This window comes from Procambarus clarkii, chromosome 69 (assembly GCF_040958095.1).
Source record: "Procambarus clarkii isolate CNS0578487 chromosome 69, FALCON_Pclarkii_2.0, whole genome shotgun sequence".
NCBI classification, from domain to species: Eukaryota; Metazoa; Arthropoda; class Malacostraca; order Decapoda; family Cambaridae; genus Procambarus; species Procambarus clarkii.
The window spans coordinates 10,404,210-10,426,902 of NC_091218.1; the positions used below are offsets into that span (position 1 = coordinate 10,404,210).

Here is a 22,693-nt window from a genome sequence, read left to right on the forward strand (position 1 = left end):
TAATCCAGCAACAGGTTGTGTAGGTCATTTTTGTTGGCTTGGTAGGGAACTTCTAGTTGATACTCATGTGCAAGAGTTTGTAATTCAGTCTTCTTGGCACGACTTAAAGTCCCTGTTTCACCTGCTGGATTTGTACGGAAAGCTTGGAGACGAAACATGGTGAAATTAGCAAATAAAGGTACACGAATATTCAATAGTGAATGTCAGAAACAGGACAACGTGGCAACTGGTACCTATCCTGTGAGATCTTTAACAATTAAAGTTAAGTAAAAAGATGTTAAATGATTAAATTAAATCAAGGGCGCAGGAAATCTTGTACCCGGTACTCATGTAAGAGGATAAGGGCAAGAAAATCCTACTAACAAATGAAACAGAGTTTCGAAAACAAATGAAACAGTTAAATGCTTCAAAAGTAAAATTGGTAGTCCAAGGATGTAGGCATACCTTGCCAAGTCTCTTTAGGACATAAAGCAAGTTTTTCCTACTGAATTTAATATGATACTTACAGAATTAGCGAACTTTTGTGCTCTGAAAAAGTAAGCTAATTCCCTACCGTTGTATGTATCATCATCTCTGACTGACGTGTAGGGGTGCGAGGTGTCAACTGGTGACGAGAACTGCTGCTGAGGTCCCAATTCAGCAACTAAAGTTCGAGCTAGAGGAACTATGGCCCTCTTTGTCCTCCTACAGTCAGATTGCAGAAGATTGGGTACTCTTGACCCGGGGCAGACCACAGTACCAGGGTACCAATATGATGATCTGTCAAAATGAGAAATATTCAAGGGACAAAGATGGTAAACACGAGTAATAACACGGAGGGAGAGATGACCAATTAAGAGTATGACTGCGGCCTACAGTCACCACGTAATCCAAAGTTGTCTCACCTTCACCATATGTTACTCTCGTAATGCACAATACACCGCACCTTATAAAAAATGAAATTGAATATGAAAAATAGTAAAGCTACGTTAACAAAGTTAAATACGCTTACCATAAATTACCACTTGGCACCAATACCTGAGTGAAGCTCCTAGGACAGGCCCCCATATAACTTGGGACGGTAACGCGTTGGTGTTCGGCTGTTTAAGGCTAGGGGTATGGCCTCGTCACATAGTTATAAAAAAAAAATAGAAAAACTGGAACTTCGTCTGTGGTAAGGTAAGGAGAAGACACACAAAACACAAGTAAACTTTAACAATGAAATTTGAATTACGTTAAATAAATCAAAACATGAAAAAAAGGGACAAACAAATTTGTATAATAAAATCAATCAATCAAAAATAATAAGAATAATTAAATGACAATGAAAAGTTACGTTAAGACAAAATAACAAGAAGTGCAATACAAAAATAAATGTGAGGTGCTGGAATATTGGCTTTAAGCTACCACCTCTCTCAGTACACGCTAACGTCTAGCCGGGAGGAGTGGTAACCGTGGAAGCACTGAATATTCTGAGGTCTGAGGTCGTGGCGACCCCAGACATCAAGTAGTATGGGGGGGGGGGCGAGTGCAGTTGCAGCCAGACCGGCGACCAATCAGCGGAGCCGGTAGTAAGACAGGTAATTTGGCGGTTTGAGTCTGAACAGGTGTCTCTGGCTGCATACGTTTTGCTCTCTGGCAAACCTTGCTGGTGTTGTTGTCGTTGTTGGACATTTCTTCCATAGTAGTTTTATATAATTTTAACGACGTAATTGTGGAGGGAAGAGCAGGCTCAATCTCTTGAAGGAGATTATCGTCACAATATATATATATATATATATATATATATATATATATATATATATATATATATATGTCGTACCTAGTAGCCAGAACGCACTTCTCTGCCTACTATGCAAGGACCGATTTGCCTAATAAGCCAAGTTTTCCTGAATTATTATATTTTCTCAAATTTTTTTCTTATGAAATGATAAAGCTACCCATTTCATTATGTATGAGGTCAGTTTTTTTTATTGGAGTTAAAATTAACGTAGATATATGACCGAACCTAACCAACCCTACCTAACCTATCTTTATAGGTTAGGTTAGGTTAGGTAGCCGAAAAAGTTAGGTTAGGTTAAGTTAGGTAGGTTAGGCAGTCGAAAAAAATAATTTCATGAAAACTTGGCTTATTAGGCAAATCGGTCCTTGCATAGTAGGCAGAAAAGTGCGTTCTGGCTACTAGGTACGACATATATATATATATATATATATATATATATATATATATATATATATATATATATATATATATATATATATATATGTTCTTGTCTTGTCCTTACTCTCATGGTGGGTAGAGTATATATATATATATATATATATATATATATATATATATATATATATATATATATATATATATATATATATATAGATATATATATATATATATATATATATATATATATATATATATACATATATATATATATATATATATATATATATATATATATATATATATATATATATATATATATATATATATATATATATAACGTTTTCATTTATACATGTTCCATTGAATATGACTGCATATTCCGTGTTGAATATTTTCTTGTCCAGTACCTGTATCCCTGTGACTAGTGCTCTTGTCATCATTGTTCAAGGTTGACTATAAGAAAAATTAAATTTAGAATGCATTACACTTATTATAACTTTTCACAACGTTTCGAACCTAAATGGTTCATTCTCAAGTGATGGGACAGGACAGATCCTTCTGTCCCATCTGTTTTCGACGGTCAAGTCTTCATAATCAGTATTTTGACACATCCAGTTTATCTCTGCTGTCCGGATGAGTGTGGCCGGATGAGTGTGGCCGGATGAACGGGGCCGGATAAGGAAGAGTGACAGGGTCGTTGGTGAATATAATTAATCCCCAGGAAAAATAACTGTTTGTATTACTGGGAATAATTCAGGTGAGGGACACTCATCAGTGAGGGACACTCATCAGTGAGGGACACTCATCAGTGTGGGACACTCATCAGTGAGGGACACTCATCAGTGACGGACACTCATCAGTGTGGGACACTCATCAGTGAGGGACACTCATCAGTGAGGGACACTCATCAGTGAGGGACACTCATCAGTGAGGGACACTCATCAGTGAGGGACACTCATCAGTGAGGGACACTCATCAGTGAGGGACACTCATCAGTGTGGGACACTCATCAGTGAGGGACACTCATCAGTGAGGGAGTGAGGGACACTCATCAGTGAGGGACACTCATCAGTGGGGGACACTCATCAGTGAGGGAGTGAGGGACACTCATCAGTGAGGGACACTCATCAGTGAGGGACACTCATCAGTGAGGGACACTCATCAGTGAGGGACACTCATCAGTGAGGGAGTGAGGGACACTCATCAGTGAGGGAGTGAGGGACACTCATCAGTGAGGGACACTCATCAGTGAGGGACACTCATCAGTGGGGGACACTCATCAGTGAGGGAGTGAGGGACACTCATCAGTGAGGGACACTCATCAGTGAGGGACACTCATCAGTGAGGGACACTCATCAGTGAGGGACACTCATCAGTGAGGGAGTGAGGGACACTCATCAGTGAGGGAGTGAGGGACACTCATCAGTGAGGGAGTGAGGGACACTCATCAGTGAGGGAGTGAGGGACACTCATCAGTGAGGGACACTCATCAGTGAGGGACACTCATCAGTGTGGGACACTCATCAGTGAGGGACACTCATCAGTGAGGGACACTCATCAGTGAGGGACACTCATCAGTGAGGGAGTGAGGGACACTCATCAGTGAGGGACACTCATCAGTGAGGGACACTCATCAGTGTGGGACACTCATCAGTGTGGGACAGTCATCAGTGAGGGACACTCATCAGTGAGGGACACTCATCAGTGAGGGACACTCATCAGTGAGGGACACTCATCAGTGAGGGACACTCATCAGTGAGGGACACTCATCAGTGAGGGACACTCATCAGTGTGGGACACTCATCAGTGAGGGACACTCATCAGTGAGGGAGTGAGGGACACTCATCAGTGAGGGACACTCATCAGTGAGGGACACTCATCAGTGTGGGACACTCATCAGTGTGGGACACTCATCAGTGAGGGACACTCATCAGTGAGGGACACTCATCAGTGAGGGACACTCATCAGTGAGGGACACTCATCAGTGAGGGACACTCATCAGTGACGGACACTCATGAATGAAGGAGTGACGGACACTCACCTAATACGTCCCATTACTTACGGAATCAGCCAATCAGCAAAAAGTGCAGCGTAATAGTACAAAATTCCAGCCCCGTATTGCCGTTTTCTATGCCTCGGGCCTCGACAGGTTAGGTAGGCAGCTTGGGTTAGTACGTTTCCTTTCAGGCAAAACAGTTACATTTTTTACGGAATGACGAATGTAGAGAACAGTCAGTATTATTACGCCGTCCGGTTAACATTTCCAACAATTATCTGGTGAATCAGATAGAAAAGATTGCGCACGTTTCATCTTCACTTCAATAAGGACAAAGGTCCTGTGAAGCCCCTACGGTGAGACAAAGGTCCTGTGAAGCCCCTACGGTGTTGACATTGGTCCTGTGAAGCCCCTACGGTGTTGACATTGGTCCTGTGAAGCCCCTACGGTGTTGACATTGGTCCTGTGAAGCCCCTACGGTGTTGACATTGGTCCTGTGAAGTCCCTACGGTGAGACAAAGGTCCTGTGAAGCCCCTACGGTGTTGACATTGGTCCTGTGAAGCCCCTACGGTGAGACAAAGGTCCTGTGAAGCCCCTACGGTGTTGACATTGGTCCTGTGAAGCCCCTACAGTGCTTGGCAATTACGATCTGCAAAGTATTCCTCTCACTACTCAGTTATGTAGATAATGTTCACTTTGCTAAACTATATTTGCTTGGATGACTCGTGTATTTGAGCCCTACATGCAGAGCAATGATGATATTGTTCATCTGTTGTGTACCCATACCCAGTGGACCCACATACCCCTCCTGTGGGTGGTAGTGGACCCACATACCCCTCCTGTGGGTGGTAGGGGACCCCATACCCATCCTGTGGGTGGTAGTGGACCCACATACCCCGCCAGTGGGTGGTAGAGGACCCCATACCCATCCTGTGGGTGGTAGTGGACCCCATACCCATCCTGTGGGTGGTAGTGGACCCACATACCCCTCCTGTGGGTGGTAGTGGACCCACATACCCCTCCTGTGGGTGGTAGTGAACCCCATACCCATCCTGTGGGTGGTAGTGGACCCCATACCCATCCTGTGGGTGGTAGTGGACCCCATCCCCATCCTGTGGGTGGTAGTGGACCCCATACCCATCCTGTGGGTGGTAGTGGACCCCATCCCCATCCTGTGGGTGGTAGTGGACCCCATACCCATCCTGTGGGTGGTAGTGGACCCCATCCCCATCCTGTGGGTGGTAGTGGACCCACATACCCTTCCTGTGGGTGGTAGTGGACCCACATACCCCTCCTGTGGGTGGTAGTGGACCCACATACCCCTCCTGTGGGTGGTAGTGGACCCACATACCCCTCCTGTGGGTGGTAGTGGACCCAATACCCATCCTGTGGGTAGTAGTGGACCCCCATACCCATCCTGTGGGTAGTAGTGGACCCCCATACCCATCCTGTGGGTGGTAGTGGACCCCCATACCCATCCTGTGGGTGGTAGTGAACCCCCACCAGAGGAAGACGTCTGCCCTTCACCTCTCCAAGTAACTTAATTCATTATTTTCACCACCAAAGGTAATCTTTTTCTATAGATTATTTGGATTTGTTTATGAGGCAGACAACAGTTTACCAGATCAACTTGTGTTCGCTATACTGGAAGAAATATGCAAATATTAGTTGCAACGATAATCAAATTTTCATAAATGATTTGTTAATATTATTCTGTTAACACGTTCATTATCGATTATAAATTGTTGGTCGACTGAGAAAGAGAGAGAGAGAGAGAGAGAGAGGGAGAGGGAGAGAGAGAGAGAGAGAGAGAGAGAGAGAGAGAGAGAGAGAGAGAGAGAGAGAGAGAGAGAGAGAGAGAGAGAGAGAGAGAGAGAGAGAGAGAGAGAGAGAGGGAGAGAGAGAGAGAGAGAGAGAGAGAGAGAGAGAGAGAGAGAGAGAGAGAGAGAGAGAGAGAGAGAGAGAGAGAGAGAGAGAGAGAGAGAGAGAGAGGGAGAGAGGGAGAGAGGGAGAGAGAGAGAGGGGGGGGAGGGGGAGAGAGAGAGAGAGAGAGAGAGAGAGAGAGAGAGAGAGAGAGAGAGAGAGAGAGAGAGAGAGAGAGAGAGAGAGAGAGAGAGAGAGAGAGAGAGAGAGAGAGAGAGAGGGAGTGAGGGAGAGAGGGAGAGAGAGAGGGGGGGAGAGAGAGAGAGAGAGAGAGAGAGAGAGAGAGAGAGAGAGAGAGAGAGAGAGAGAGAGAGAGAGAGAGAGAGAGAGAGAGAGAGAGAGAGAGAGAGAGAGAGAGAGAGAGAGAGAGAGAGAGAGAGAGAGAGAGAGAGAGAGAGAGAGAGAGAGAGAGAGAGAGAGAGAGAGAGAGAGAGAGAGAGAGAGAGAGAGAGAGAGAGAGAGAGAGAGAGAGAGAGAGAGAGAGAGGGAGAGAGGGAGAGAGGGAGAGAGAGAGAGGGGGGGAGAGAGGGAGAGAGAGAGAGAGAGAGAGAGAGAGAGAGAGAGAGAGAGAGAGAGAGAGAGAGAGAGAGAGAGAGAGAGAGAGAGAGAGAGAGAGAGAGAGAGAGAGAGAGAGAGAGAGAGAGAGAGAGAGAGAGAGAGAGAGAGAGAGAGAGAGAGAGAGAGAGAGAGAGAGAGAGAGAGAGAGAGAGAGAGAGAGAGAGAGAGAGAGAGAGAGAGAGAGAGAGAGAGAGAGAGAGAGAGAGAGAGAGAGAGAGAGAGAGAGAGAGAGAGAGAGAGAGAGAGAGAGAGAGAGAGAGAGAGAGAGAGAGAGAGAGAGAGAGAGAGAGAGAGAGAGAGAGAGAGAGAGAGAGAGAGAGAGAGGAAAAGAGAGCAACAAGAACGTGTGAAGAACACTTACGAGCCACGCACAGGTCCCTGGATCACGAGCCGTAACTATGAAGAACACCAGACAAGTCAACACTAATTCTTCAAACAGAAAATGTGTGATTCACAATGCAAGTCGTAACCCCCAAACTGAGGCTCAGCAATAGAACAGTTAAGGGATGAGGAAGGATGAATCCAAATCATGATGAATTCACATTAAGCCAGAGAAAATAGATCATGAGGCAAATGCAAATAAGAGGAGGACTTGAGTCATGAATTATATTCTCAGGGGAAATTCAAAATGCCAAGAAAGATTTCGTGTTGGTTGTGAGAGTTCCGGACGAGCGTGGAATTACGGAATTGGAGGAGGAAGTTGGTGGCGAAATCATGAGATGAATGAGATTGGTGGACCAGAGAACGACTTGTGGTTAGATTAAGAGATAAGAGAAGATTTGATCTCCAAAAGTGGAATTCTGCTGAAGTAATACATTAGTGTGTGTACTCACCTAGTTGTGCTTGCGGGGGTTGAGTTCTGGTTCTTTGGTCCCGCCTCTCAATCGGCAGTCAACTGGTGTACAGATTCCTGAGCCTATTGGGCTCTATCATATCTACACTTGAAACTATGTATGGAGTCAGCCTCCACCACATCACTTCCTAGTGCATTCCACTTTTTAACTACTTTGACACTGAAAAGTTCTTTGTAACGTCCCTGTGGCTCATGTGGGTACTCAGTCTCCTCCTGTGTCCCCTTGTTCGGGTATCACCCGTGTTAAACAGTTTATTCTTATCTAACCTGTCAATTCCTCTAAAAATTTTGTAGATAGTGATCATGTCTCCCATTACTCTTGTGTTTTCCTGTGTCGACTTCCAGTGAGTGTGAGTGTGTGTGTGTGTGTGTGTGTATGCGTGTGTGTGTGTGTGTGTACTCACCTAGTTGTGTTTGCGGGGGTTGAGCTCTGGTTCTTTGGTCCCGCCTCTCAATCGGCAGTCAACTGGTGTACAGATTCCTGAGCCTATTGGGCTCTATCATATCTACACTTGAAACTGTGTATGGAGTCAGCCTCCACCACATCACTTCCTAGTGCATTCCATTTACTAACTACTCTGACACTGAAAAAGTTCTTTCTAATATCTCTGTGGCTCATTTGGGCGCTCAGTTTCCACCTGTGTCCCCTTGTGCGTGTGCCCCTTGTGTTAAATAGACTGTCTTTATCTACCCTATCAATTCCCTTGAGAATCTTGAATGTAGTGATCATGTCCCCCCTAACTCTTCTGTCTTCCAGCGAAGTGAGGTTCAATTCCCGTAGTCTCTCCTCGTAGCTCATACCTCTCAGCTCAGGTACTAGTCTGGTGGCAAATCTTTGAACCTTTTCCAGTTTAGTCTTATCCTTGACTAGATATGGACACCATGCTGGGGCTGCATACTCCAGAATTGGTCTGACATATGTTGTATACAAAGTTCTGAATGATTCTTTACACAAATTTCTGAATGCCGTTCGTATGTTGGCCAGCCTGGCATATGCCGCTGATGTTATCCTCTTGATATGTGCTGCAGGAGACAGGTCTGGCGTGACATCAACTCCCAAGTCTTTTTCTTTCTCTGACTCCTGAAGGATTTCCTCTCCCAGATGATACCTTGTATTTGGCCTCCTGCTCCCTACACCTATCTTCATTACATTACATTTGGTTGGGTTGAACTCTAATAACCACTTGTTCGACCATTCCTTCAGTTTGTCTAGGTCTTCTTGAAGCCTCAAACAGTCCTCTTCTGTCTTAATCCTTCTCATAATTTTGGCATCGTCCGCAAACATTGAGAGAAATGAATCTATACCCTCCGGGAGATCATTTACGTATATCAGAAACAGGATAGGTCCAAGTACAGAGCCCCGTGGGACTCCACTGGTGACTTCACGCCAATCAGAGGTCTCACCCCTCACCGTAACTCTCTGCTTCCTATTGCTTAGGTACTCCCTTATCCACTGGAGCACCTTACCAGCTACACCTGCCTGTCTCTCCAGCTAATGTACCAGCCTCTTATGCGGTACTGTGTCAAAGGCTTTCCGACAATCCAAGAAAATGCAGAAAATGTGTGTGTGTGTGTGTATGTGTGTGTGTGTGTGTGTGTGTGTGTGTGTGTGTGTGTGTGTGTGTGTGTGTGTGTGTGTGTGTGTGTGTGTGTGTGTGTGTGTGTGTGTGTGTGTGTGTGTGTGTGTGTGTGTGTGTGTGTGTGTGTGTGTGTGTGTGTGTGTGTGTGTGTGTGTGTGTGTGTGTGTGTGTGTGTGTGTGTGTGTGTGTGTGTGTGTGTGTGTGTGTATGTGTGTGTGTGTGTGTGTGTACTCACCTATTTGTACTCACCTATTTGTGCTTGCGGGGGTTGAGCTTTGGCTCTTTGGTCCCTCCTCTCAACTGTCAATCAACTGGTGTACAGATTCCTGAGCCTACTGGGCTCTATCATATCTACATTTAAAACTGTGTATGGAGTCAGCCTCCACCACATCACTGCCTAGTGCATTCCATCCGTTAACTACTCTGACACAGAAAAAGTTCCTTCTAACGTCTCTGTGGCTCATGTGGGTACTCAGTTTCCACCTGTGTCCCCTTGTTCGCGTCCCACCAGTGTTGAATAGTTTATCCTTGTTTACCCGGTCGATTCCTCTGAGAATTTTGTAGGTTGTGATCATGTCTCCCCTTACTCTTCTGTCTTCCAGTGCCGTAAGGTGCATTTCCCGCAGCCTTTCCTCGTAACTCATGCCTCTTAGTTCTGGGACTAGTCTAGTGGCATACCTTTGGACTTTTTCCAGCTTCGTCCTGTGCTTGACAAGGTACGGGCTCCATGCTGGGGCCGCATACTCCAGGATTGGTCTTACATATGTGGTGTACAAGATTCTGAATGATTCCTTACACAGGTTCCTGAACGCGTGTTCATGTGTCCTGAACACACACGTGTGTGTGTGTGTGTGTGTGTGTGTGTGTGTGTGTGTGTGTGTGTGTGTGTGTGTGTGTGTGTGTGTGTGTGTGTGTGTGTGTGTGTGTGTGTGTGTGTGTGTGTGTGTGTGTTTGTGTGTGTACTTACCTATTTGTGCCTGCAGGATCGAGACTTGCCTCTTGGATCCCACCATTCTAGCCATTGTTGCTGCCCTCTGCATTTCATCTATACCTGCCTTGTATAGAGGATAGTGAGGGGGCTAAGATGCAGAGGGGGTCTGGGAGCCTTGGGGGGCTGGGGGACAGATAGGGTCTGGGCAATTAGGGGGATCTGAGGGGTGTCTGAAGGGCATAGTGGGTCTGAGAGGCAGGTAGGGTGTGAGAGGTAGGGAAGGTCTGAGGGGAGGGGCGATGAGTGGTAGAGTGAGGTTGGGAGTCAGAAACAGGGTGTGCTAGGGACAGGGGAGAGGCAGGGGCAGGGACGAGGGTGTGGAGGGAGGGGCACGAACACCTTGAGACAGCAGGGGCCAGGACTCACAGATGGGAAACTTGCTATAAAGAAATCAAACAAATCTTTGATAAGGAAGATAAGAAGTTTGTGGGGAGAGTGTGGGCAGGGTGACTGGGGGGAGTGTGTGGGTAGGGTGACTGGGGGGAGTGTGCCGGTAGGGTGACTGGGGGGAGTGTGTAGGTAGGGTGACTGGGGGGAGTGTGTGGGTAGGGTGACTGGGGGGAGTGTGTAGGTAGGGTGACTGGGGGGAGTGTGTAGGCAGGGTGACTGGGGGAAGTGTGTGGGCAGGGTGACTGGGGGGAGTGTGTGGGTAGGGTGACTGGAGGGAGTGTGCCGGTAGGGTGACTGGGGGGAGTGTGTGGGTAGGGTGACTGGGGAGAGTGTGGGCAGGGTGACTGTGGGCAGTGTGTGGGTAGGGTGATTGGGGGGGAGTGTGGGCAGGGTGACTGGGGGGAGTGTGGGCAGGGTGACTGGAGGGGGAGTGTGGGCAGGGTGACTGGGGAGAGTGTGGGCAGGGTGACTAGTTGGGAGTGTGGGCAGAGTGACTGGGGAGAGTGTGGGTAGGGTGACTGGGTGGAGTGTGGGTAGGGTGACTGGGGGGGTAGTGTGGGCAGGGTGACTGGCGGGGAGTGTGGGCAGGGTGACTGAGGGGGAGTGTGGGCAGGGTGACTGGGGAGAGTGTGGGTAGGGTGACTGGGGGGAGTGTGGGTAGGGTGACTGAGGGGAGGGTGTGGGTAGGGTGACTGGGAGGAGTGTGGGCAGGGTGATTGGGGGGAGGGTGTGGGTAGGGTGACTGAGGAAACAGTGTGTGGGCAGGGTGACTGGGGAAGGGTGAGGGCAGGGTGACTGGGGGGAGGGTGTGGGCAGGGTGACTGGTGAGAGTGTGGGCAGGGTGACTGAGGGGAGTGTGGGTAGGGTGACTGGGGGGAGTGTGTGAGCAGGGTGACTGGGGGGAGAGTGTGGGCAGGGTGACTGGGGGAAGAGTGTGAGGGTAGGGTGACTGGGGGGAGGGTGTGGACAGGGCGAGTGGGGGAAGAGTGTGTGGGCAGGGTGACTGGGGGGAAGTGGGTAGGGTGACTGGGGGTAGTGTGGGCTGGGTGACTGGGGAGAGTGTGGGCAGGGTGACTGGGGGAAGAGTGTGAGGGTAGGGTGACTGGGGGGAGGGTGTGGGCAGGGTGACTGGTGGAAGAGTGTGTGGGTAGGGTGACTGGGGGGAGGGTGTGGGCAGGGTGACTGGGGGGAGTGTGGGCAGGGTAACTGGGGGGAGTGTGGGCAGGGTGACTGGTGGGAGTGTGGGCAGAGTGACTGGGGGGAGGGTGTGGGCAGGGTGACTGGGGGGAGGGTGTGGACAGGGTGACTGGGGGGAGAATGTGGGCAGGGTGACTGGGGAAGAGTGTGGGCAGGGTGACTGGGGAGGAGTGTGGGCAGGGTGACTGATGGTAGTGTGTGGGTAGGGTGACTGCGGGGAGTGTGTGGGCAGGGTGAATGGGGAGAGTGTGTGGGCAGGGTGACTGAGGAAGAGTGTGGGTAGGGTGACTGGCGGGAGTGTGGGCAGGGTGACTGGGGGAGTGTGGGCAGGGTGACTAGAGGGGAGTGGGTAGGGTGAGTGGGGGTAGTGTGGGCAGAGTGACTGGGGGGAGTGTGGGTAGGGTGACTGAGGGGAGTGTGTGGGCAGGGTGACTGGAGGGAGTGTGTGGTCAGGGTGATTGGGGGGAGTGTGGGTAGGGTGACTGGGGGGAGTGTGTGGGCAGGGTGACTGAGGGAGAGTGTGGGTAGGGGGACTGGGGGGAGTGTGTGGGTAGGGTGACTGGGGGGAGTGTGTGGGTAGGGTGACATGGGGGAGTTTGTGGGAAGGGTGGATGAGGGGAGAGTGTCGGCAGGGTGACTGGGGGGAGTGTGTGGGTAGAGTGACTGGGGGGAGTGTGGGTAGGGTGACTGAGGGGAGTGTGTGGGTAGGGTGACTTGGGGGTAGTGTGTGGGCAGGGAGACTGGGGGGAGTGTGTGGGCAGGGTGACTGGGGGGAGTGTGGGTAGGGTGACTGGGGGGAGTATGGGCAGGGTGACTGGGGGAGTGTGGGTAGGGTGACTGGGGGGAGTGTGGTCAGGGTGACTGGGGGAGAGTGGGTAAGGTGACTGGGGGAAGTGTGGGTAGGGTGACTGGGGGGAGTGTGGGCAGGGTGACGGGGGGGAGTGTGTGAGTAGGGTGACTGGGGTGAGTATGTGGGCAGGGTGACTGGCGGGAGAGTGTTTGCAGGGTGACTGGGGGAGTGTGTGGGCAGGGTGAGAGGGGGAAGAGTGTGGGCAGGGTGAGTGCGGGGAGTGTGGGCAGGGTGACTGGAGGAGTGTTTGTGTAGGGAGACTGGTGTGAGTGTAGGCAGGGTGACTGGGGAGGAGTGTGTGTGGGTAGGGTGACTGGGGAGAGTGTGGGCAGGGTGACTGGGGGTAGTGTAGGCAGGGTGACTGGGGGGAAAGTGTGGGTAGGGTGACTGGGGGAGGATGGGCAGGGTGACTGGGGAGGAGTGTGTGTGTAGGTAGGGTGACTGGGGAGAGTGTGGGCAGGGTTACTGGGGGGAGTGGGAGGGTAGGGTGACTGAGGGGAGAGTGTCAGCAGGGTGACTGGGGGGAGTGTGTGGGCAGGGTGACTGGGGGAAGTGAGTGGATAGGTCGACTGAGGGGATTGTGTTGGCATGGTGACTAGGGGGAGTGTGGGCAGGGTGACTGGGGGGAGAGTGTGGGCAGAGTGACTGGGGGGAGTGTGTGGGAAGGGTGACTGGGGGTAGTGTGGGCAGGGTGACTGGGGGAAGAGTGTGGGCAGGGTGACTGGGGAGAGTGTGGGCAGGGTGACTGGGGAGAGTGTGGGCAGTGTGACTCGGGGAGTGTATGGGTAGGGTGACTGTGGGGAGGGTGTGGGCCGGGTGACTGGGGAGAGAGTTTGGACAGGGTGACTGGGGGGAGTGGGTGGGTAGGGTGACTGGGGGAGGGTGTGGGCAGGGTGACTGGGGGGAGTGTGTGGGTAGAGTGACTGGGTGGAGAGTGTGGGCAGGGTGACTGGTGGGAGTGTGTGGGAAGGGTGACTGGGGGGAGTGTGTGGGCAGGGTGACTGGGGGGAATGTGTGGGCAGGGTGACTGGGGGGAGTGTGGGCAGGGTGACTGGGGGGAGTGTGTGGGTAGGGTGACTGGGAGAGAGTGTGGGCAGGGTTACTGGGGGGAGTGTGTGGGTAGGGTGACTGGGCGAGAGTGTGGGCAGGGTGACTGGGGGGGGGGGGAGTTATCTTGAGGTTTCTTGAGATGATTTCGAGGCTTTTTAGTGTCCCCGCGGCCCGGTCCTCGACCAGGCCTCCACCCCCAGGAAGCAGCCCGTGACAGCTGACTTAACTCCCAGGTACCTATTTACTGCTAGGTAACAGGGGCATTCAGGGTGAAAGAAACTTTGCCCATTTGTTTCTGCCTCGTGCGGGAATCGAACCCGCGCCACAGAATTACGAGTCCTGCGCGCTATCCACCAGGCTACGAGGCCCCCGTAGTGTGTGGGCAGGGTGACTGGGGAGAGTGTGTGGGTAGAGTGACTGCGGGCAGTGTGTGGGCAGGGTGACTGGGGGAGAGTGTGGGTACGGTTACTGGGGGGAGTGTGTGGGCAGGGTGACAGGGGGGAGTGTGTGGGCAGGGTGACTGGGGGGAGTGTGTGGGAAGGTTGACTGGGGGGGAGTGTGTGGGCAGGGTGACTAGGGGGGAATGTGTGGGCAGGGTGACTGGGGGGAGTGTGGGCAGGGTGACTGGGGGGAATGTGTGGGTAGGGTGACAAGGGGAGTGTGTGGGTAGGGTGACTGGAGGGAGTGTGGGCCGGGTGACTGGGGGGAGTATGTGGGTAGGGTGACTGGGGGGAGTGTGTGGGTAGGGTGACTGGGGGGAATGTGTTGGCAAGGTGACTGGGGGTAGTGTGTGGGTAGGGTGACTGGGGAGAGTGTGGGCAGGGTGACTGGGGGGGAGTGTGTGGGTAGGGTGACTGGGGGGAGTGTGTGGGTAGGGTGACTGGGGGGAGTGTGGGCAGGGTGACTGGGGGGAGTGTGTGGGCAGGGTGACTGGGGGGAGTGTGTGGGTAGGGTGACTGGGGAGTGTGTGGGCAGGGTGACTGGGGGGGAGTGTGTTGGCAGGGTGACTGGGGGGAGTGTGTTGGCAGGGTGACTGAGGGGAGTGTGTTGGCAGGGAGACTGGGGAGAGTGTGGGCAGGGTGACTGGGGGGGAGTGTGTGGGTAGGGTGACTGGGGGGAGTGTGTGGGCAGGGTGACTGGGGGGAGTGTGTGGGTAGGGTGACTTGGGCGAGTGTGTGGGCAGGGTGACTGGGGGGAGTGCGTGGTTAGGGTGACTGGGGGGAGTGTGTGGGTAGGGTGACTGGGGGGAGTGTGTTGGCAGGGTGACGTGGGGGAGAGTGTGGGCAGGGTGACTGGGGGGAGTGTGTGGGCAGGGTGACTGGGGGGAGTGAGTGGGCAGGGTGACTGGGGGGGAGTGTGTGGGCAGGGTGACTGGGGGGAGTGTGTGGGTAGGGTGACTTGGGCGAGTGTGTGGGCAGGGTGACTGGGGTGGAGTGTGTTGGCAGGGTGACTGGGGGGAGTGCGTGGTTAGGGTGACTGGGGGGAGCGTGGGTAGGGTGACTGGGGGGAGTGTGGGTAGGGTGACTGGGGGGAATGTGTGGGTAGGGTGACTGGGGGGAGTGTGGGTAGGGTGACTGGGGGGAATGTGTGCGTAGGGTGACTGGGGGGAGTGTGGGTAGGGTGACTGGGGGGAATGTGTGGGTAGGGTGACTGGGGGGAGTGTGTGGGCATCACATCCACCAGACAGTACACATCCATCAACACATCCACCAGATACCTCACGTCCATCAAAACATCCACCAGACAGTACATATCCATCAACACATCCACCAGGCAGTACACATCCATCAACACATCCACCAGACACCACACATCCATCAACACATCCACCAGACACTACACATCCATCAACACATCCACCAGACACTACACATCCATCAACACATCCACCAGACACCACACATCCATCAACACATCCACCAGACACCACACATCCATCAACACATCCACCAGACACTACACATCCATCAACACATCCACCAGACACCACACATCCATCAACACATCCACCAGACACTACACATCCATCAACACATCCACCAGACACCACACATCCATCAACACATCCACCAGACCCTACACATCCATCAACACATCCACCAGAAACCACACATCCATCAACACATCCACCAGACACCACACATCCATCAACACATCCACCAGACACCACACATCTATCAACACATCCACCAGACACCACACATCCATCAACACATCCACCAGACACCACACATCCATCAACACATCCACCAGACACCACACATCCATCAACACATCCACCAGACACCACACATCCATCGACACATCCACCAGACACCACACATCCATCAACACATCCACCAGACACCACACATCCATCAACACATTCACCAGACACCACACATCCACCAACACATCCACCAGACACTACACATCCATCAATACATCCACCAGACACTACACATCCATCAACACATCCACCAGACCCTACACATCCACCAACACATCCACCAGACACCACACATCCATCAACACATCCACCAGACACCACACATCCACCAACACATCCACCAGACACCACACATCCATCAACACATCCACCAGACACCACACATCCACGAACACATCCACCAGACACCACACATCCATCAACACATCCACCAGACACCACACATCCACCAACACATCCACCAGACACCACACATCCATCAACACATCCACCAGACACCACACATCCACGAACACATCCACCAGACACCACACATCCACCAACACATCCACCAGACACCACACATCCATCAACACATCCACCAGACACCACACATCCACGAACACATCCACCAGACACCACACATCCACCAACACATCCACCAGACACCACACATCCACCAACACATCCACCAGACACTACACATCCACCAACACATCCACCAGACACCACACATCCATCAACACATCCACCAGACACCACACATCCATCAACACATCCACCAGACACCACACATCCATCAACACATCCACCAGACACCACACATCCATCAACACATCCACCAGACACCACACATCCATCAACACATCCACCAGACGGTGTCGTCTCAGTCACCCGCAATGTTTACATTAAGAGATTGGCGTTGCCATGGTAATGAGAGGTAAACATCCCACCACCTGTGTCCGGGGTCGTTGAGCCCACATTACCGCCTCGTTGGTGGGAGGAGTCACGCGGAGGCCACTGTGGGAGATGAGGGGAGCTGGAGGCCACTGTGGGAGATGAGGGGAGCTGGAGGCCACTGTGGGAGGTGAGGGAAGCTGGAGGCCACTGTGGGAGGTGAGGGAAGCTGGAGGCCACTGTGTGAGGTGAGAGGAGCTGGAGGCCACAGTGGGAGGTGAGGGAAGCTGGAGGCCACTGTGGGAGATGAGGGAAGCTGGAGGCCACTGTGTGAGGTGAGAGGAGCTGGAGGCCACTGTGGGAGGTGAGGGAAGCTGGAGGCCACTGTGGGAGGTGAGGGAAGCTGGAGGCCATTGTGGGAGGTGAGGGAAGCTGGAGGCCACTGTGGGAGATGAGGGAAGCTGGAGGCCACTGTGTGAGGTGAGAGGAGCTGGAGGCCACTGTGGGAGGTGAGGGAAGCTGGAGGCCACTGTGGGAGGTGAGGGAAGCTGGAGGCCATTGTGGGAGGTGAGGGAAGCTGGAGGCCACTGTGGGAGATGAGGGAAGCTGGAGGCCACTGTGTGAGGTGAGAGGAGCTGGAGGCCACTGTGGGAGATGAGGGAAGCTGGAGGCCACTGTGTGAGGTGAGAGGAGCTGGAGGCCACTGTGGGAGGTGAGGGAAGCTGGAGGCCACTGTGGGAGGTGAGGGAAGCTGGAGGCCACTGTGGGAGACGAGGGAAGCTGGAGGCCACTGTGGGAGGTGAGGGGGAGCTGGAGGCCACTGTGGGAGGTGAGGGAAGCTGGAGGCCACTGTGGGAGGTGAGGGAAGCTGGAGGCCACTGTGGGAGGTGAGGGAAGCTGGAGGCCACTGTGGGAGGTGAGAGGAGCTGGAGGCCACTGTGGGAGGTGAGGGAAGCTGGAGGCCACTGTGGGAGGTGAGGGAAGCTGGAGGCCACTGTGGGAGGTGAGGGAAGCTGGAGACCACTGTGGGAGGTGAGGGGAGCTGGAGGCCACTGTGGGAGGTGAGGGAAGCTGGAGGCCACTGTGGGAGGTGAGAGGAGCTGGAGGCCACTGTGGGAGATGAGGGGAGCTGGAGGCCACTGTGGGAGGTGAGGGAAGCTGGAGATCACTGTGGGAGGTGAGGGAAGCTGGAGGCCACTGTATGAGGTGAGGGGAGCTGGAGGCCACTGTGGGAGGTGAGGGAAGCTGGAGGCCACTGTGGGAGGTGAGGGAAGCTGGAGGCCACTGTGGGAGGTGAGGGAAGCTGGAGACCACTGTGGGAGGTGAGGGAAGCTGGAGGCCACTGTGGGAGATGAGGGGAAGCTGGAGACGACTGTGGGAGATGAGAGAAGCTGGAGGCCACTGTGGGAGGAGAAGAGCCGCTCAGTGGTTGGTAACTACAGACCTGTGTCACTGCTCTCCATTACTGGCAAAATCCTAGAATCATTAATTGCTCAGCAAATTATATAATTTTGTTATGATCGTCGGCTGATATGTGATCGGCAGTATGGTTTTAGAAAAGGCCGATCAGCTGCTGATCTCTTGCTAAATCTCTCCACAGTGGGGCATCAGTCATTGGATAAGTCCAAGATCAGCTGTGTTGTTGCTCTAGACACAGCAGGAGCCTTTGATCGGGTCTGGCACTCTGGAGTAGTAGTGACACTTCATGCACTAAGCATCTCAGGCTCCATCTTAGTGTTAATAAAAGACTTCCTTCGAAAACGGACTCTAAGTGTAGTCCTCAATGGACCAGAATCCTAAAGCCACTCAATTGGTGGCAGCGTTCCACAGGGTAGTGTGCTTGGCCCTCTGCTGTGGAATGTTTATTTCAACGATCTTCTTCATCTCATTCCTGAAGCTCAAGCCTATGCTGATGACTGCACTCCAACCCTCACACACACAGAGGAAGAAATGCCAACTGCTGCAAGAATCATCAATCACCAATTTTCAGCAATGTCTACGTGGAGTAGGAGATGGCAGGTCACTTCTGTGGCTGAGAAGACACAAGCGATGATGAGGATGATGATGATAACTAGACTGCACTCGGCGACTCGGCAAGGCTTGCAAATGGGTGGCAAAGCCCTAGAGTTAACAGATGAAATTGACATCTTGGGAATGAAGTTCGACGCTTCAGTGTCAATAGAGAACCGCGTGTTTAACCTGGCCCAAAAGGCAGCCAGAAGACTCACAGCACTACGACGCCTCCCACACCTTGACAACAAGGGCTGCAACACCTTTTATGAAGCACAAGTTTTTCCTTTACCTTATCGTTCTCGAATGGTAACGACTAACCAACTTTATACACTTTCTGAGGTGTAGATCACAAGATTGGTTGGTGGTGTGTGACTCCCATGATGGTGTTAGTGTCACCAACACTGTATGTGACTCTCATGATGGTGTTAGTGTCACCAACACTGTATGTGACTCCCATGATGGTGTTAGTGTCACCAACACTGTATGTGACTCCCATGATGGTGTTAGTGTCACCAACACTGTATGTGACTCCCATGATGGTGTTTAGTGTCACCAACACTGTGACTCCCATGATGGTGTTTAGTGTCACCAACACTGTGACTCCCATGATGGTGTTAGTGACACCAACACTGTATGTGACTCCCATGATGGTGTTTAGTGTCACCAACACTGTGACTCCCATGATGGTGTTAGTGACACCAACACTGTGACTCCCATGATGGTGTTAGTGACACCAACACTGTATGTGACTCCCATGATGGTGTTAGTGTCACCAACACTGTATGTGACTCCCATGATGGTGTTAGTGTCACCAACACTGTATGTGACTCCCATGATGGTGTTAGTGTCACCAACACTGTATGTGACTCCCATGATGGTGTTTAGTGTCACCAACACTGTGTGTGACTCCCATGATAGTGTTAGTGTCACCAACGTTACACACTGATGATGTTGCCAAATATTAAAAAAAAAAACAATTCTACTAATCACAGTTTGCCCGTAGTACACTAAACAAATGTTGAACACCTGGGGAATAAAGTAGTCCATAGACCTAATCACAGCCTCAATGATGGAGAGTTAAGGTGAGTTCCCGCACGTATAGTTAGTATAGTTTCATGTATAGTCACATGTTTCTTTGATTATATGAGTGTAATAATTTACTGGCCCGACTCCAGGACTGCCCGTGGCCTCATATAGTGTCGACCAGACCACACACTAGAAGTTGAAGGGACGACAGGTCGAAGGGACGAAGTTGGTCGTCCCTTCAACTTCTAGTGTGTGGTCTGGTCAACATACTTCAGCCACGTTATTGTGACTCATCGCCTGCTCATATAGTGTCTATATCAGTAAATATATAACACATATATATCCACTCTTTAGATAGAGGAATTCACAAAACTGCCACAGACTGAAATATGGCAATAGAAAAAATAATAGACGAAACAGTTTGCCAAAACTACACATCAAACACGACTCGAAGCGTGAGTAGATAAAGTTGTCTGACGTTTAATTACTGAACTGCCTCGTAATGTTCCCTCGAAAATACACTCCCTGCTACTGATATATAATGACCCGGGCGGGGAGAGTGAGAGTGGTGGTGTCTTGTTGATGTACGGTGTTACGGTGAGGTATACTGTGTCATGAGGAGGTATACTGTGTCATGGGGAGGTATACTGTGTCATGGTGAGGTATACTGTGTCATGGTGAGGTATACTGTGTCATGGTGAGGTATACTGTGTCAAGGTGAGGTATACTGTGTCACGGTGAGGTATACTGTGTCATGGGGAGGTATACTGTGTCCTGGTGAGGTATACTGTGTCATGGGGAGGTATACTGTGTCATGGGGAGGTATACTGTGTCATGGTGAGGTATACTGTGTCATGGTGAGGTATACTGTGTCATGGGAAGGTATATTGTGTCATGCTGAGGTATACTGAGTCATGGTGAGGTATACTGTGTCATGGTGAGGTATACTGTGTCAGGGTGAGGTATACTGTGTCATGAGGAGGTATACTGTGTCATGGTTAGGTATACTGTGTTACGGTGAGGTATACTTTGTCACAGGGAGGTATACTGTGTCATGGTGAGGTATTGTTATGGACCTGAGTCCAGCGTCCGAGCACGGAGCTGTGACGACTACGCCATTTGTGGGTCAGCTCCCGAAACCCCCTCCAAATGGACGACGCCATCTAGTGAGGACGAGATATACCGGCCACAGGGGCTGGATTCCCGTCTTAATCAGCTTGTAACATAACCGCTGCTGACCTCTGGTGAGGTGGTGCTTAGACAGCAACGCCATCTATGGAGTGGATAGGTGGACGTTTGTGTCTAAGCCTGTAAGTGAGGTGCCCTAGAGTGTAACCAGTACTGATGACGTGTCTGATTACAGAGTCGATCTGGGAGTGCTGTATTGGACGATGGAGCAGTCTACCCAAGGCAGCCATAGTCTCTCCACGTGTTTGCTGCAGAAGCTTTGAGTCACTCCCGGACGAACACTGTTGAGTGTGTTAGCCTGCCTGTGACGTGGCAGTACCAGGAATCGTCGTATCTGGGGGCTGGCTGGTGGAAGAGACTAGCCACTGTGGTGAGGAGAGTGATCTGTGGAATCACACGAGGCTCCTGCATAGGGCTCGCAACCCTAGTATCGGTCGTGGAGTGGCCTACACAGCGGAGCTGATTGGAACCTGCCAGCTACAGGCTGGATTTGTGGTTGAAGGCCTCCACGGCGCTGCACCCAGTGGGACTGTGATTTGGCTGGCCTGTGGCCGGGGTAGATTCGCTGAAAGAATCATAGGATTCATCGTGGGCCACGACGAAGAAAACCAGGGCTACTCATCGTGAGCACCGTGGAGCATCCCGCGTCTTCAGAGGAAGACGATTCTGTACATTGTGTATTTATAGCAACCCCGTGTGACAGTTTATATATTTATTTATGGTGGTGGTGATTATATATACATAAACCAGTGAATTTGTATCCCTTCCCTTTTTATTTAACTTGCGTTACGGAACACACCCCTTGAAAGCCACTACTAACTTGGGGCCGGATACCCAAACTCTAATAACATCAGAGAAGAACCCAGTTGCGACCCAATAGGGCCGTAACAGGTATACTGTGTCATGGGGAGGTATACTGTGTCATGGGGAGGTATACTGTGTCATGGGGAGGTATACTGTGTCATGGGGAGGTATACTGTGTTACGGTGATGTATACTGTGTCACAGGGAGGTATACTGTGTCATGGGGAGGTATACTGTGTCATGGTGAGGTATACTGTGTCATGGGGAGGTATACTGTGTCATGGGGAGGTATAATGTGTCATGGGGAGGTATACTGTGTCATGGTGGGGTATACTGTGTCACAGGGAGGTATACTGTGTCATAGTGAGGTATAATGTGTCATGGTGAGGTATACTGTGTCATGGTGAAGTATACAGTGTCATGGTGAGGTATACTGTGTCAAGGTGAGGTATACTTTATCATGGTGAGGTATACTGTGTCATGGTGAGGTATACTGTGTCATGGTGAGGTATACTGTGTCATGGTGAGGTATACTGTGTCATGCTGAGGTATACTGTGTCATCGGGAGGTATAATGTGTCATGGTGAGGTATACTGTGTCATGGTGAAGTATACAGTGTCATGGTGAGGTATACTGTGTCAAGGTGAGGTATACTTTATCATGGTGAGGTATACAGTGTCATGGTGAGGTATACTGTGCCAAGGTGAGGTATACTTTATCATGGTGAGGTATACAGTGTCATGGTGAGGTATACTGTGTCATGGTGAGGTATACTGTGTCATGGTGAGGTATACTTTATCATGGTGAGGTATACAGTGTCACGGTGAGGTATACTGTGTCATGGTGAGGTATACAGTGTCATGGTGAGGTATACAGTGTCACGGTGAGGTATACTGTGTCATTGTGAGGTATACTGTGTCATGGTGAGGTATACTGCGTCATGGTGAGGTATACTGTGTCATGGTGAGGCATACTGCGTCATGCTGAGGTATACTGTGTCACGGTGAAGTATACAGTGTCACGGTGAGGTGTATATATATATATAT

General features: G+C 51.2%; 1 protein-coding gene across 1 annotated transcript in view; it reads right to left on the reverse strand.

Moving 5' to 3' along the window:
• The window catches only part of LOC123772343 (tenascin-X-like), a 31,387-nt gene extending 12,797 nt beyond the window's left edge, over nt 1-18,590 (reverse strand). Inside the window, exons 1-3 of the mRNA XM_069311349.1 lie at nt 18,558-18,590; nt 15,223-16,605; nt 2,551-2,596 (exon numbers count right to left, since the gene is read on the reverse strand). Coding sequence (XP_069167450.1) covers nt 2,551-2,596; nt 15,223-16,605; nt 18,558-18,590 — 1,462 coding nt within the window. The remainder of the gene's footprint in view (nt 1-2,550; nt 2,597-15,222; nt 16,606-18,557) is intronic.
• Between the last annotated feature and the right edge of the window lie 4,103 nt (nt 18,591-22,693).